At 41.8% G+C, this 16285-nt stretch overlaps 1 protein-coding gene across 4 annotated transcripts in view; it reads left to right on the top strand.

Moving 5' to 3' along the window:
* The window catches only part of LOC111869011 (Ig-like and fibronectin type-III domain-containing protein 1), a 631957-nt gene that overhangs the window by 435205 nt on the left and 180467 nt on the right, over window positions 1–16285 (top strand). For all 4 annotated transcript variants that reach the window (XM_023860183.2, XM_023860182.2, XM_023860181.2 and 1 more), the window contains one exon: window positions 2454–2564. In XM_023860183.2, coding sequence (XP_023715951.1) covers window positions 2495–2564 — 70 coding nt within the window. In that variant the 5' untranslated portion in view covers window positions 2454–2494. The remainder of the gene's footprint in view (window positions 1–2453; window positions 2565–16285) is intronic.

Raw genomic sequence — 16285 nt, 5'->3', positions numbered from 1 at the left:
TGCGTAATAACGAGGCGGCCTTCAGATACTAAGGTTTTTGTTATTGCTAGTGGGGTGGGACTAAGTCCCTTGTACTGCGGCCACTTCTGGCCTATTTTACCAGCTCCAGATGATAGGTGAGGGTGACTGTGGAGCAATTGGTGGAATGAGGATTGGCAGGGGAAATCGAAGTACTCGGAGAAAACCTGCCCCAGCGCCACTTTGCCCACCACAAATCCCCCTTGATCAGACCCGGGATCGAACGCGGGCCGTCGCGATGGGAAGCCAGCGACTAACCGCTTGAGCTATGGCGCGGTAAGATACTGAGGTTAGCTACGAATATAACGGTAAGCAGCCTTAGATATTGAGTGATCTTCCAACTTTCGGTTTGGTGCAGGGCTAGCAACAGCTTACTGTAAAATTTCCCGTGCTACGGAACTTATACAATGGAAGAATTTTCACCTGTGACGGACGAAAATAGTGACGAGTTGTGGGTAAGACGCTGAGATAGACATATTTATGTTCTTCAATTGTTATGTGACACTGGGGTAAGTTTTCTCCTAGTACATCGGTTTCTCCTGTCATTCCTTATTCCACCAACTCGGTTCCATATTCGTTAACCGTCTTACCGTGAACGCTGTGTAGTCTCGATACTGGCAGCGTCATTAAATAACTACCTTAAAATCAAGGGATATTTGGAGCCATTTTGTCTAGGATGAAGCGCTCGAATTGTGGAGCTGATATCACGTCCGTGTGTAATGCATGGAGCTTTGGCTCTGTATTCCAGACAGACCTTCATGTCTTCGTGCCTAGGTACAGAAGCAAAGTTACTTTCCCTACGATCTTATTACTGTCGCCTATGTCCGCAGTGAGCACATTGGGACGCAGACATTAAATGCCCTTCCTTTGGATTATTAATTGTCACCGATGCAGTTAGTTGTATGGGGGGCTGGTGGGGTGAAACGAGGCTGCGGTTTGTTCATTAGTAATTGCGAATGGAAAACAGATCGCTTTTGTCTTCTACTTTGAAATTGATCGCCGATAAACGGACGTCCGTTTGTTTCTTCTGTATAATGGCGCATTCTCGCTGTTGTGTGTAGAGACAGAAGGGTCATTCACGTGTGTACATGGATTGTTCCTTTCATAGCAACGTTGTGTGTTGTCAGCATAGTACAGGGCTGGGAGATAGATTCTATTAAGTCCACATATTGCTCCCATATTTTCTTATATATGTAATTGTGTCCTATGTTTTGTATGGGTGAGAAACCTGGAATCTTATTTTAAGGAAAGCAAACATATTAGAAATATTTAAGACTTATTTAGTGCCGAAAATAATTGGACTGAAGAATAATCTAGTAGTAAGTATTGCAGTAAAGCGGCCTCCGTAGTCTAGAGGTAACGTTCCCACCTCATGACTCGTAGTACGCGGGTTCAAATACCCGGCGGAGGTCGTCGAATTTTTAAGGGCTGAAAAATTCAGGGAACAAGTAATTCGGGAGGGACTTTAGGCCGTGGGTCCCGTGTCGTAGCTTTACAGCACGTAAAAGAACCTCATATCTCCAAAGGAGGTCACTGAGCCAAATTAACGGATGTTACCCGCCCAATAGCAGTCTCTAATACCTCTGGTAGATGGGGGAAAGCATTATAGATACCTCTCAGCTAGTAGAGCCGGTCTCGCTGGCTGGGCGGGACTGATGGTAAGCACCAGTACCGGTAGGATATAGAGACTGGTAGAAATCATAGAGGGAAGCACAATGGACCAATACAGGTCTCAGTGCATGGGGAAACCCACCCTCTCCAATAACTAACTAAGTATTGCAGTATTATTAAACGGAGCTTGAAATGAATGGATACCTGGGTTTTATCGGAATACATGCTTGATCCATGTAGTACTGCTTTTTAATTGCCGTAAATTTGTCCATAATAAATTGAAACGCTTTATACTTTAAAAATGGAATTGTAGAAAGAAGTATGTAACAGAAGAAATCTGCTTGAATATTTGTTTTCTGCTCATATAATTTTGTTTCATGCTGCACTTCCTGGAATTTATTTGAGTGCAGCATGTCTGTCACATATAGAAACAATGAAGTGTACTACATGTATACAGAATATTTTAATAGATTACATGAAGAGTAAAAATGTAAAGGAAAGCAGAACAAAATGTTTTCCCCTTAGTGACACTGTGCCCTATGGAGGAAGAAATAATCAATTCCCAGCTTTGGATTTTGATCACGATTAGCATACAAAACGACGTCCATTATTCAATAATTTGTTGATTAGTGGCTCTATTTCAAAACTAAAACTTCTTGAATCGAAAACATACTCGGATTACTTGAGATTTCATTGTAATTGGGTTGTACTGTACATCATATTATAATAATATTTACTAGCTAAAATTCACCTTCACTCTTCGCGCTGCTGGACCTGCCCACGCCAGTGATGTCACACGATAAATTGTCTCTAATTTGTTACAGAACTGTGCTTGGCGCGAGAGGGCTGGCAGAAGAAGTGGGTCATGTGGACATCGACAGCGGCCTCCCCGGTGTGGGCTGTAGTCCTCGCAGCACTAGGAGCGGCAGCCACTTGTGAGTTTAGTTACAAGCACAGTGTCTGACATGCTCACTTACAGTTGACATGTACAGAGAAACAGACACTGGTGAGTTTAGTTACAAGCACAGTGTCTGACATGCTCACTTACAGTTGACATGCGCAGAGAAAAAGACATTGGTGAGTTTAGTTACAAGCATAGTGTCTGATATATGACATGCGCATACAAGCAGATACTGGTATGTTTAATGCTAAGCTATAGTGTAATTTGCTCACAGATACCGTGCGCATATATAGATGATGATGAGTTTCATGCTTACACAGTGTATAATGTGCTCATTTACAGATTTCATTTGCAAGTAAGTAAAATAGTTTAAAATATACATGCCTTGTCCTGTGCCAACTTTCAGATAAATGCTCAAAGAGGCAGACGACAGTCTTACATATCATATATTATGCTTACTTATAGATGATATTCAAAACAGGGGCTCAGTGTTTTGTTGTTAAGGCAAAAATAATGGTGAAGACCGTCGTGCCTAGAGAATAGAGAAGGAATAATTTCTTCATTAAACACAGAGTTCACGGGTCAAACATGGTCTATTTTGCGTCGAATCACAGAGAATAAATTTCTGTACCCACGGATAATTAAAGGATTTCTTTATAGATTTCGGTAATAAATTCCAATGCAAAATTGTGTATTATTTATGGACTTCGCAGTTAGTCACAGTACGTTTGAGATACCGGAGTTTATAGGACTAATTAAAAGTTTGAAAGACATGCGCGGTTAATTTCATTCAAAACAATTATAGATTACAACTAATTAAAATACCGTGCTCCATCTTCCCATGATGATGAAACCCTGGCTACAAAGTGGAATGTTGAAACTCGCCTGGAAGTTTATTCAAGTTTGGTACGCCTGATTTAGTCATCATCATCAGCTTTACAGTTTAGGCAATATTACGCTGTTCCGCCCAAATTCGAGATCTCTTGTTTGGATTAATGGTCTCATATACCATATTTCCCCGAGTTTAATGTGAACGTCAATTTTGAGAGTTTAATACAGTAACATATCAAAGTTTAGTTGCATGAAATATTTTGAATAATTTCTAAATCTAGTAAATAACTTACCGATCAATGAATTGTATCGAATATGAGTTCTACTGCTTATATCTGTCGGAATTTGGTCCTTTCAATCTTTCAGCTAAGAAATAAGGTAATTATATATATTAACTTTGACTGCTGCTGTACGGGTAGGATTTCAAAAGTTTCGTGTCACTTGTTGAAAATTTCCTTTTCTTTTGCGCAAAGTTTCGCGGGGCGTGCGAACACTAGGACTGCTTCTTCTCTTCCCCCCTCCACACCTCTCAGTTACCCATCGCCAGCCTTCCTTCATCCATAACATGACCCAAGTGCTTAGTGCTTCGTCCTATATAAGACATATCTATAAAATCCTTCTGTTCTAACTCCAGGACTTACTTTCATATTGTTCTGGATTCCACTAACCAACACGCACATTCACACACTGTACAATGCACTCAGTTTCTTCACTGTTTTATTTGATGTTTCTGAAACCAAGGTAAAATTTCCTTGCCTCTCCTTCTTCCTTTTCGTCCCGTCTGCAAGGCAGGAAGAGGAATTTGATGCTCACAGCACGTGACAGACTTTAATTCTACTTGACGCGCAGTCAGAACGAATTATGCTGTCAGCATGATCAGTTCCTAATTAAGATTCATAGCCTCTCTCCTCTGTTTTAAGATGTGTATTAATTAAGTGAGCTATAAAATGAATTATATTATTTAATTGCTTATATTACGACCGTCGACATAACAAGTAATATGGGAATATCTTCAATAAAGACAATAGTTGTTGGTATATAATTTGCTTTTTTAATATATATGTATATATACATATTTATAATATATATTATATATATATAATTGAAGATGTTCCCATATTACTTGTTGTGTCGAAGGTAATATAAGCAAGCAGATATTATATACACAAAAGGACGCATTCTACACGTGATATTACTATACAGATCGATTTAGAAGTACGCTGTACATGTTCTGGGGGTGCTCTTTTCGATTCTCTGCCGAGACAGTAGCTGTCCTGACTGACATAATGCTCCACTTCATGACTGACGATAAGATATCCTTACAGTAAAAATAGATGGAGTATAGGCGGATATAGTCGCTAAACCAATGCGATTAACGATGTTAGTTTTGCAGTTTTCCTTCTGAATCCAATTTTATTTATATTATATTATATATATATGTCATTAGCTAGAAATTGCAGTAAAGTAATTAAAGGTACCCCTGTAACAGACCATGTAGGCCCATAGGGTTGTGAGATGTTGAGGTTCCCACATTTTCTAGATAATCAGCCATAGATGCCGGTAAGGTTGTCAGCCTTACGCTCCGGCCGCCTTTTGTTCCCCAGGAAGATTCCTGGTAGTCATTTCTGTTAGAGGCTGAGTCGACCCCAGGACCTTAGTGCGGCTGGATGGATTAGGTAAATTGAAAAAACCCACCTCAACGGGATTCGATCCCGCGACCTTTCGACTTGTAGCATAGTGCCTCAACCAACTACGCTACCGCGTGCCCCCTAGAAATTGTAGACCAGTTTAAATGAATCCCGTTCCACGGGTTAAGACAGCCGGGAGAGATCAGCCAGTATAGGGATGGGTTACGGGCTGGATTTCGATTTGCGGCAGAGAATAGGGAAGTGTTCATATTGTGATCTCCTATGTTATGATACCGTGTAACGTTACAGAAGCATACCAGGACTATTAGGAGGTAGTATGTTCCTACCCGGCTCTACGGCGTCATATTCCAGAAGGCCACAGCATGAATCTTCAGAGCCGCGTAAACTCTGACCGTCCATGAACCGAAAATGGGAATAATGCCTAAGTATCAATCAATAAATTGTAGAAACCATGACTCAGTTTACATTAAATGTACGCCACTCATGCCAAATCCGTGCAGTAACGCCGCTGTCTCCAAAGTTCCGATAGTAGACGAACAGTAGCCGTGCTACAGCGGCAACTTCTCCTACATATCTGTATTGCATGTTATCTAAACAATACCTCTCGGGCGCAAGGCGTAAATTTTCTTTTCCATACCCAAAAGGGATGAATGAAACTTCCAAATATTGAAAGACAGTTTCAGTGTTGTAAAACATAAACCTTCGGATAAAATATTGCCGTAAATATTGTAATTCTTAAGAACTTACGTCGGTGAATACTCAAATTACGGTCTTCTGGCATATGGCGCCATGCATTTTTTGTGGGTTATTTAACCGAAGCTTACAGAACTTATACTGTATAGCGTCCGATTGTATATCGACTGGAAAGGATTTGACCAATTCGAATTATTTTCCCGGCTCTGCCTGTCTTAACTGAAGAAAACCACGAGTAATATCAGGTGTCTCCATGTAGTTTGGTATATACGTACCAGCGTTTCGTAAGAAAATGATGCCTCAATCTTCAGGGTAAAATCACGAAACGAAAGTAGTGGTAACAATGTAACCAAGTACATGATGTCACACCAGAGAAGAGTGTAATGCAAGCAACGTCAATATTCCGAACATCTGACGCCTATGTACATTACTGCAGTATGAGTTTCTACATCCCCTACCCGTTGAGGGCAGTGGCCTGTTCCATACATTCTTTCAGTTCCTATGACAGAGTCGTTCGTCTGCTGAAGCAGTGTGGGGGGACTATAGATGCACAAAGAAACATATCCCCTCACACGCTAGCCCGCAATGTAGGTACAAAGCAATGCAAGTAGCTTAATTATAAATGAAACGGCAATGTTAGGTTCCCACAGCGCACCTGCCATAAACTCATATCCCTGGATTCTTTTGCAGTGGCTCACTGCCAGATAATAGTAAGAACGATAAGGAAGCTTAAGAACAAAGTTCATAGGCCTGTGTCAGTTAACTGATAAGAATTATGTAGTTCTCCTAAATATTGTATAAAATTCAGTTCCTGCTTCAGGGAAAATACTGCGTCATAAATGCAAGGACCACTCAATTAAAGATGTTTAGGGACATAATCGCTTTTTATTCCAAGAATCGTAAAGTTGTCCCTCTGCTTAACTAATTATGCACTACACCATGAAGGCGTATTGTAGTGTGGCTGTATAGTTCCACATTTTCTTGACCGCGGCACTAGTTGTTGTGAATTGTCAGCTCCACGCCTCGTCCGCTTTACTCACTGGAAAGAGCACCCGGTACCCATTGAATAGGAGGCTGGGAGGGCTTCAGAGGCGGTATGGACGACGTGGAGAAGATAAAATTCTGGATCCTACAGAGACTCGAACTCCGAACCCTCTGTCATCCAGCCTGTAGCCAGTCTTTATACCGACTACGTTATCCAGGCTCCCTATTCCGAGAACCGTACGAAACATAATTTGTGGACAAACTGCACGGTTTGTTTAACGTGAAAACATGTGGTATATATAGTAACCACTGTCATTTGAAGAGCTAAGAGCTGTGCCTTTAGTCGATTAATTTCATTTGAGAGGCTTGTTAGTTGGGTTTTGTTGGGTTGAGAACTTGACGACAGTGTATCAACTGAACATTTTATTGCCGATTAATTTAGTTCAAACGGTAATCATTTTGACTTTTATGTGGGAAGCCACCAGTTCAAATCTCGGCTGGACACTTGACTATTCAGACCGACGTCTTTCATGTTTTTTTTTCGGTTCATCTAGGCAAATATCTGGATGGTATCTTACGTCAGGTCACGATAATATCTTTCGATATCATTTTCGATTCACAGTTCACTGTCTTTTTTCCTCTCGATACCTTATGATCTGAGATACTGGCAGCGTCGTTAAATAAACAAATAAATAAACATATAAATTTAAATTCTCTTGGCTGTACATTACTTGATAGGCAGTTAATTTACAGTCAGATGAAAAATATTGAAGGCGAATCGATGCTTATTTTTTAAACCTGTTGTGTTGGAGTTCACGGACTCCACTGCAGAAAACCAGTAAGGTCTTGTTCAGGATATCCGGTTCCCCGGGAAAGCTACGATATGAATTCATTACGAATTGAACTCTGATGTAAAATTTGAGTTTTTCACAGCGGTATCTATGAAGAAAGCAGTCTTCTGGGATGTGTTGCCGTGTAGATATTGTGTTAACTGGCGTTTCGGAGGAAATTATCGCCTGAAGATGGAGGCGATACGTTCCTCCGAAACGTCGGTTAACACTATATGTGTATATATATATACATTGTGCCACATCCCAGAAGAGTGCTTTCTTGAACTTAGATGCTTCTTACATGCTTGATCTAGCCAACTTGGCGAAGAATTATTGGACCTTTAAACATAAGGCATGGATCTGCGTGAAATTGTTGTCATGTTGACCTACGCCTTTTTAATTACTCTGAAGACATTTCCATGATCAGGTTTGCTATTTGTTGGTGCTCTTCTTTCACTACAACCCGACTGAGTTTCTGTTCCACTTAAAAGCTGGCCAACAGAAAGTACTTCAGTTTCAGAGAGTGAAGCATATCTGAATTGTTTTCAAGTTTAGTTCTGCTCCTGCAGTTTAGATGTCAGAGGGATCGCCTCTGGTTATATCTCATTATTACTGCATTCCTGTCTTCGCCCATAACGCTTAATGGAATGGAAAATGTCTTTGAATTACTAAACGCAAAGCAGAATAGGAAGAGAGATACTGAAATTGGAGGCTAGCTCTTTCTAACTAAGCATTCCTCATGAAAATGTAACATAATTAAAACTAATTTGCTAATTAAGGCTCTGTTTCTTGCAGTTGAAATTTCTGAGCGTTTTTACGCTTGTTATTAAAGCGTAGAAGGTTCAATTCTGGACTTTCCATTATATTCCATATCATAATGCTAATCTCATTTCATCAGAGTGTTAGAATTTGCCTGTCATTTTCAAAATCATAATTATTTGCGTGAAATTAGCCAATTGAAAGAGAGTAAGGCTCGCTGTTTTATGTCTTTTTTTTTTCCTTGGCACTACAGCCCCAGTGGGCCTAGGCCTACCTCCATGAACTTCTCCGTTCACTTCGGTTTTTCTAGATCTTACACATTCGGTAGTACCCCTTGGGCTGGTGATCAGCTCGTCGCAAGGCCTCTACCTGTACACAAACACAGAAAAACGCACACACACAAACTAAACATCCATGCCCTGAGTGGGATTCGAACCCACGATCCCGGTTTCCAAGCGAGCGAACACAGTACATGCCTTAGACCGCTCGGCTACCGTGACCGGCTTTCTGTCTTATAGTGTCTAATATATGTGATGTGGTCTTTTAATGTATTCATTCAAATTTCTTTTAATTGATTCATTCATCTGTTTCTCCATTCTCCAACGTCTTCTGATTTATTTGTCTCGCTCGACTATCCCACCGTGTTTCGTCGCTCCGTGTATTTCTGGCGTCTCTCTATTCAAAGTAGCATTCATGATCGTCCTTTAATAGAGGGCTTCATAAATTTGTCTTCAATCTACCAGCCACTTAACAATATACACTTGCCCACAGTCAAATGTTTATATTCTAATAAGTATATTTTATAACACGTCTAAGACTCAATAGGAACCTGAGGACGGAAACAAATCCAGTCTACGAAACGTTGTCTCCTTTAGTATACCGGACGATGGACAAAGTCCAAGAACCCATTAATCCTGAATATTATATACGCCATCGTCAAAACCCTTTATATAGTTCAAGATTCAGTTAAGTGAATATATTAGCAGTAACAGAACTCCGTGGTCTGTAGTCCGCAAGCGAACTATACTGACCGAGTAACCGCCGCATGTCGGCGAAGTTAGTGCCAACTTTTGCGGATAGAGGGTGTCATGTGGTCAGCGCAACGGATCCCCACGGCCGTTAATTTCGGTTTCCTAGACCAGAGCCATTATTTTCTTGAAATAGTTCCTCAGTTATCCTCACGAGGCTGAGTGGACCCCGTTTCAGAACAACTGTAACGAATTTATGAGTGCATAATGTTTCCTCATAATTTGATGCCCTGTTTACTGTAATTCTATAGCACAGTAGCATTCAGCCAAATGGTTCAAATGACATACATAGTTAGTTATTGGAGGGAGTGGGTTTCCCCATGCACTTAGACCTGTATTGGTCCATTGTGCTTCCCTCTATGATTTCTACCAGTTTCTATATCCTACCGGTACTGGTGCCTACCATCAGTCCCGCCCAGCCAGCGAGACCGGCTCTTCTAGCTGAGAGGTATCTATAATGCTTCCCCCATCTACCAGAGGTATTAGAGACTGCTGTTGGGCGGGAAACGTCCGTAATTTGGCTCAGTGACCTCCTTTGGAGATATGAGGTTCTTTTACGTTCCGTAAAGCTACGACACGGGACCCACGGCTTAAAGTCCCTCCCGGAGGACTTGTTCCCTGAATTTTTCCGCCCTTAAAAATTCGACGACCTCCGCCGGGTACCCGCGTACTACGAGTCATGAGGTGGGAACGTTACCTCTAGACTACGGAGGCCGCTTAAAATGGCATACATAGCTCTCATGTATAAGGCTTGAAAAGTTTTGCCTCGTCAATTCCCTGAAATTAATAACTTGACTATCTGCCGGAGCTCTTATATTGAATATAGACCACGAGCTTCATGTTAAGTCGTTGTGAAGTCGTTGTTGAAGGGGACTGGTGGGGACTGTCAGAGAGATGCCTGGCGAGCCTTTCGGGTTCCACAGCGTTCCCCACGGCACTGCCCTCGCATTCCGATGAGCGCTGCACAAGCCTACTTGCTTCGCCTGCGAAATGTTCTTGCAGGCTTTCCCAAGAGAAGGACAACTTTCGGTAATGATATTGAAATAGTTCTATCTAAATGAAGCCAAGCCACATTAAACATTTTCCCTTCGCAGGAGTTTTTAATGTGATTCCTTCCGTGTATGCATTTTTGCACGTAGTAGACGAAATATCGTTTCGTATATAGTCTCATAACATATATGAAGAAAGCAGTCTTCTGGGATGTGGCGCCATGTAGATATTGTGTTAACCGACGTTTCGGAGGAACGTATCCCCTACATCTTCAGGGTAGAAGAAAATAAAAGAAATACGCGAGCAGAGAACCAGCGTGAACAGGTGCTAAAAGTTCTTTTTTCTTCTACCCTGAAGATGGAGGCGATACTTTTCTCCGAAACGTCGGTTAACACAATATCTACACGGCGCCACATCCAAGAAGACTGCTTTCTTCATAGTCACCGCCGTGAAACCCTGAAATCTTCGTAACATACATGTTTACCTTAGTTTTTAGTAAGGGTTTCTACTGGTTTTTACGGTTGAAAATTTTTACGGACTTCATATTCGGAGTCAGCTGGGGCTGACATAGCTTGTGAGGTGCCTATATCCTTACATACTCCTACGTTTCTATAAGTGTAACAGAAATGCCCCTTTTGTACTCTTCTGTTCTCCTTTTGTTCGGGAATTACTCTTTCATTTACATAACATTTCGAAGCCTTGAAAAATTGAAAGAGTAAGAACCAAAATCGTGCCCTATTTTTGTATTTTTTTTGTATATGTTTGGTTTACTTTCTTTATTTTTGCTCAAATTGTAATTGACTTTTAGGTTGTTAAGTTGGCACGTGAATAAGTAAGAACTAGATTGGAGTGAATTATTACAACCGAATTAAACAGGAATAAATGACTGAACAGTCTCTTAATTGTCTAAACCGATCCATTTCGTTAACCCCATTACACGGGGTGTGATATTCTTGCTTAGTTATTCGTACCAGGCGTGAAGAAAACATTCACAAACTAAAGGGTTAGAACGGGGTGACTTCGGAGCCTCCTGGAGGGTCATAGAGACTTGGAGACACCTTGAGACATGATTGGATGATCTGCTCAAGCACTCTCTATTGAGGGACGATGCCTCTTGAAGATGGATTTGAGAATCGAACGGAAAGTGTTATTAGACTGAAGCAGGAGTTCTCACAAGACGATACATGACACGTTGTCTATCCGTATCGTATACAGGTATTCGTAAGTTCCAGAACATAGCGCAGTCCATTAAACTTAACCTAGCTGTAGTTAGCTAGGGATCTGAAAAAAAAAAAATATGTTTTCAGAGAACCGTTTTGCGATTTTGTATTGATGACCATGGTACATGTTTCGCATGCAGCTTATCACGAATGAAACTGTGACAATAGTTTCAAATGATAGTCTGTTGGTATGTAACCTATCACCTCGTTTTGTTCCGTTCCAAGAGTCTGGGAATTCAGAAGCCTCGCTGGCGCTACACACTACCCGTCCCTCACCATGTTAGTGGAGGCCAATTGTGAGCTTTGTGCCCCTATATCTAAATAATTAGCTGTTCCGTCCTGAACTGAAGTGGTCGGACAGGAAACGTGCAAAACACAAATCTCGATTGACAGTTTACAGTAACCTTTGTCTGTTGAATGGACTGAACACTAAGGCTAGTCAGCTTTGTTGTCAGTGTCAGGTAGTTCTTTTTTTTTTTTTACTTTTTGTGAATGTGAATACAGTATGCGCCAAAATATACAGTACTGAAATGAAATGACGTCCTGTTGATACCGCTGTCTATTCATGTGAAGGCCCCTTGCACAAGAGAACCTTCTCAAATCCTGAAGAAAGGGTCCGATCACCATGTCCCTGTAGCGTTCTTGGGTGACGGTAAGAGCACTGCCTTCCTCGTCCTCAATGAAATAGGGGTCCAATATACCGTGAGCTGAGACGGTACACCATTTCGTCAGACGTGTACTGTGTAGACTACAATGTATCACAATCTGTAAGACTTGAACCTATACCTACACCACTGTGAAAACTCAGAACACATTTAACGTAGTTTTTGTATATTTCAGCCACTCTGCGACATTTAAACTATTGCCAAGGATACTTTATTTACTTAAAATTTTAAACGACATCAGTACAAGAAGATTAGGAGTATATAGTAAGCAGAGGTATTCATTTTCAAACTATTCCTATGTTCTCTCTAATGATGCACTGTAGGTCACCGAGTTAACTGAGAAAATCACGGAAGACTTCAGTCACGATAGCTGCTGTCCAAACTGAAACAAGAATTTGCTATCTCCCAAACACGTTAGATTAGTCAGTGATGAGCCAAAATTTCAGGCATGCGCACTGGAATTCCTTCTTTACCACTTCCGGAACAGCTGTGATTTCCACCCTGTTTCCCTGGAACAAGACGACCGGAGCGTTATGCTAATCATGTGTTTACTCAATGCAGAGATTGTTACTCTGTACGTCGCCTCTTCATGTCATACCTTGACATAGAATAGCTTACCGTTATCTGGTAAGCCTTTAGGCCAGGAGTGGGAAGGTGATGTCTCGAAGCGTAAATTCCGGCGCGCACCGTAAAGAGAACGTATGCGTTATGTGTGAGCCCGACTTAACGAAAAGATCGTGCCCAGAAGTCACACAGACGTTACTGTAAACATATACCTGCTGCTGACCATCCTCAGGTAAAACATACTCAGTTGGGTCCAATAGATAGAACTAGCCCCTATCTTCGGAGACAAAATCCAATCTCCGAAACATTGTGTTTTAAAAAAGAAACAGGATTTTTTAAATAGATAAGACGATGGATAATTTCCAAGAACATAATACTTGTAGCAATATACAATCGTCACAAACTTTTAGATCTTAAATCCATACCCTGTCTATAATCGCACCCCTAAAATCATGACGGTATATTCAGTCAATTAAAATAAAATTACAATCATTTAACTATTTTTTCAGCTATCAGAACTTCATCCGCTAGGCTGTGCAACCCAATGTCAGTTCGAATGCTTCCTATCTGGTCCCGCTTTAGAAATAACTGCTCACGTATTCAACCGCCATTTTGCTGAAGAAAACTCTAGAAAGCGAGTGCAACTAAGGAGGGGTGTACTACTTCCATTTGAATAAAAGAAAACGAAACAATTTGGAGGGAAAATGGCCGCATGAAGCAGTTACTGGATCCGACTGTGAGTTAAATACTTAATCCAGAGAGAAGGGCGCAGAAGACTACGAAACTGAAAACGAATGGAAGCCACGAGGAAGTGGATAACGCAGACTGGAAGCGCCGGTGACCCTCTTCCATTACAGTTTTGGAGTTTAGGAGCCGCTCCATTGTTAAATATACTTGGGCTTATGTGGGCCCCAGCTCCACACTGCACACACAGCAAACGGAATTTCCCAGCCGACGCTGCTTAGCAAAACGGGTCTCACAACGTGGAGCTACTGAATACCCGAAGGCGGCAGACTACACGGGAGACAGGAGTAAACTAAGGTAAAGTTATCCCTGTGCTTAAGTAATTAAGCACTACAGTATGAAGACGTATGGGGGCGGTGGATGTATAGATCCACATTTTCTTGATCTCGGTACTAGTTAGAGGTTGCTTGTCAGTTTCACGCTCCGGGCGCTTTACCCGCGGAGAAAGAGTTCCATACCCATTCGATAGTGGGCTGGGTGGGCCTCAGAGCCGGTCTGGACGATATTTTGCAGAAAAAATTCTTAACCCTACCAGGACTCGAAATCCCACCCCTCGGTCGTCCATCTCGTAACCAGTCGCTGTACCGGCTATACTATCCCGCTATGCCTAGGTGTAGTTTGAGTATTAATATTACAACGAATCATAGAGAAAATGATTATGAGAGTGTTGACAGTATTCAGCTGGCTCGAGATAGGTTCTATTGGTGAGCTGTTTTGAGAATGGTAAAGAAACGTCGGCCGGTCACGGTAGCCAAGCGGTCTAAGGAATGTACTGTCTTCGCTCGCTTGGAAACCGGGATCGTGGGTTCGAATCCCACTCAGGGCATTGATGTTTAGTGTGTGTGTGTGCGTTTTTATGTGTTTGTGTACAGGTAGAGGCCTTGCGACGAGCTGATCACCCACCCAAGGAGTCCTACCGAATGTGTAAGATCTAGAAAAACCGAAATGAACGGAGAAGTTCATGAAGGTAGGCCTAAGCCCACTGGGGCTGTAGTGCCAAGGGGGGATAAAACTTCGAGGGCAATAAAAGGCGTGGAATTTCTTGGTTATCTGAGCGACTGTCAGCTTCTGATGAAAAGACCGTAGTTCAAGTAGTTAATTATTATTAAGCCCGTAATGCATTACTGATGTGCAGTGTATGAGACACCGTTCTCATTTCCCATGTCACCATATGTTTGTTCGTGTGACTGTCATATTCAGGGGACACGCAGTTTCCCTGGCATCAAGTCACATTCTACTGCGTACTGGACTGGACACACGGAATATTAAAGCACGTGGAGTGTCACCTGACTAAGAAGTTCATGCTGCGAAATGTCTAGATATTGTAGATGAGAAGTGTGTGTGAGTAGCGGACCGTATGTCTATGTAGAGAATGGTCTGTGGATTGTGAGTTGCCATTAGATTGATAAGATGTTGTCTGAAGTTTACTGCAGTTGTCAGTACAATTGCCACGAGGCATCAAGACTGTGGGTCCAACAAAAATTATTTCCCTCAGTTGATTGCCAGACAGAAGATGCGAATAATATTATTTAGTTATTTGACAATGAATTTTAGAAAATCTGGTAGCGCCGAGAATCGAACCCGGGATATCTGGATCTCTAGCCACGAACTCTGACCACTAGATCACAGAGGCGGTCTAATTTCGCCGACAAGCGACGGTCTCTCGGTCGGTATAGTTAGCTTGTGGACTAAAACCACGGAGTTTTTTTTTATAATGAATTTTTTTTTCTCTCCGACTCCCTAGCTCAGAAAATGATACAAATTCTTCTCATTTTTCAGATCGGAACGCGTATAAAACCTTATGATCCACATGCAGTGTACGTGCTGTTATAACAAATACAGAGTTATTCTAAATTATTGTCTGTGTATCCGTGCCCTATAAACAGAAACCGCCGACAGTAATTTAGAATATTCTTGTACATACATCAATATGTTTTCCCATGCATTTCATGTATTCTTTTTTTCCTTTCCTTGGCACTACAGCCCCAGTGGGCCTAGGCCTACCTCCATGAACTTCTCCGTTCACTTCGGTTTTTCTTGATCTTACACATTCGGTAGGACTCCTTAGGCGGGTGATCAGCTCGTCGCAAGGCCTCTACCTATACACAAAAACAGAAAAACACACACAAACTAAACATCCATGCCCTGAGTGGGATTCGAACCCACGATCTCAGTTTCAAAGCGAGCGAGGACAGTACATGCCTTAGACCGCTCGGCTACCGTGACCGGCTTCATGTATTCTTAGCGATATTAAAATAATGATCATAAGATTCAATGCTGGACTTCCTGCTCCGGATGTAATACACACCGGGCTAGAATCCCGCCGGTTAAACCCGGCTATCGTAAGAAACATTTTTGTGAATTTCTTCAACAGACGCTGGAATAATACCTGAACATACAGGATATCGGCTTTCTACTCCATCCTTGTGAATCAGTCATTTATAATCATCCTGTAAGCCCTGATTGGACCATGTAAAATTACGCTCATAGCAAGACGTTGCTAAATAACCAAGAAAACAAAGCATATAAATAGAATTTAGTGGATAAAGATACGGGCCCCAGCAGTAGTGTACACCAAGGAGACATCGCTGTAACTTCGCCTTGCGATACGCATATCAAATGCACACAAACAAAACTTTGTGGCCTGTAGTCCGCAAGCGAATTATACCGACCGAGCGACCGCAGCTTGTCAGCGAAGTTAGTGCCAACTTTAGCGGATAGAGGGTGTCGCGTGGTCAGCTTAACGGATCCTCACAGCCGTTAATTTCGGTTTTCTAGACCGGAGTCACTATTTTCTT

The sequence above is a fragment of the Cryptotermes secundus genome, unplaced genomic scaffold, assembly GCF_002891405.2.
Source record: "Cryptotermes secundus unplaced genomic scaffold, Csec_1.0 scaffold70, whole genome shotgun sequence".
Lineage (NCBI taxonomy): Eukaryota > Metazoa > Arthropoda > Insecta > Blattodea > Kalotermitidae > Cryptotermes > Cryptotermes secundus.
The sequence above is the reverse complement of the archived record's forward strand: the minus strand, read 5'-3'. Positions and strand labels throughout refer to the sequence as shown.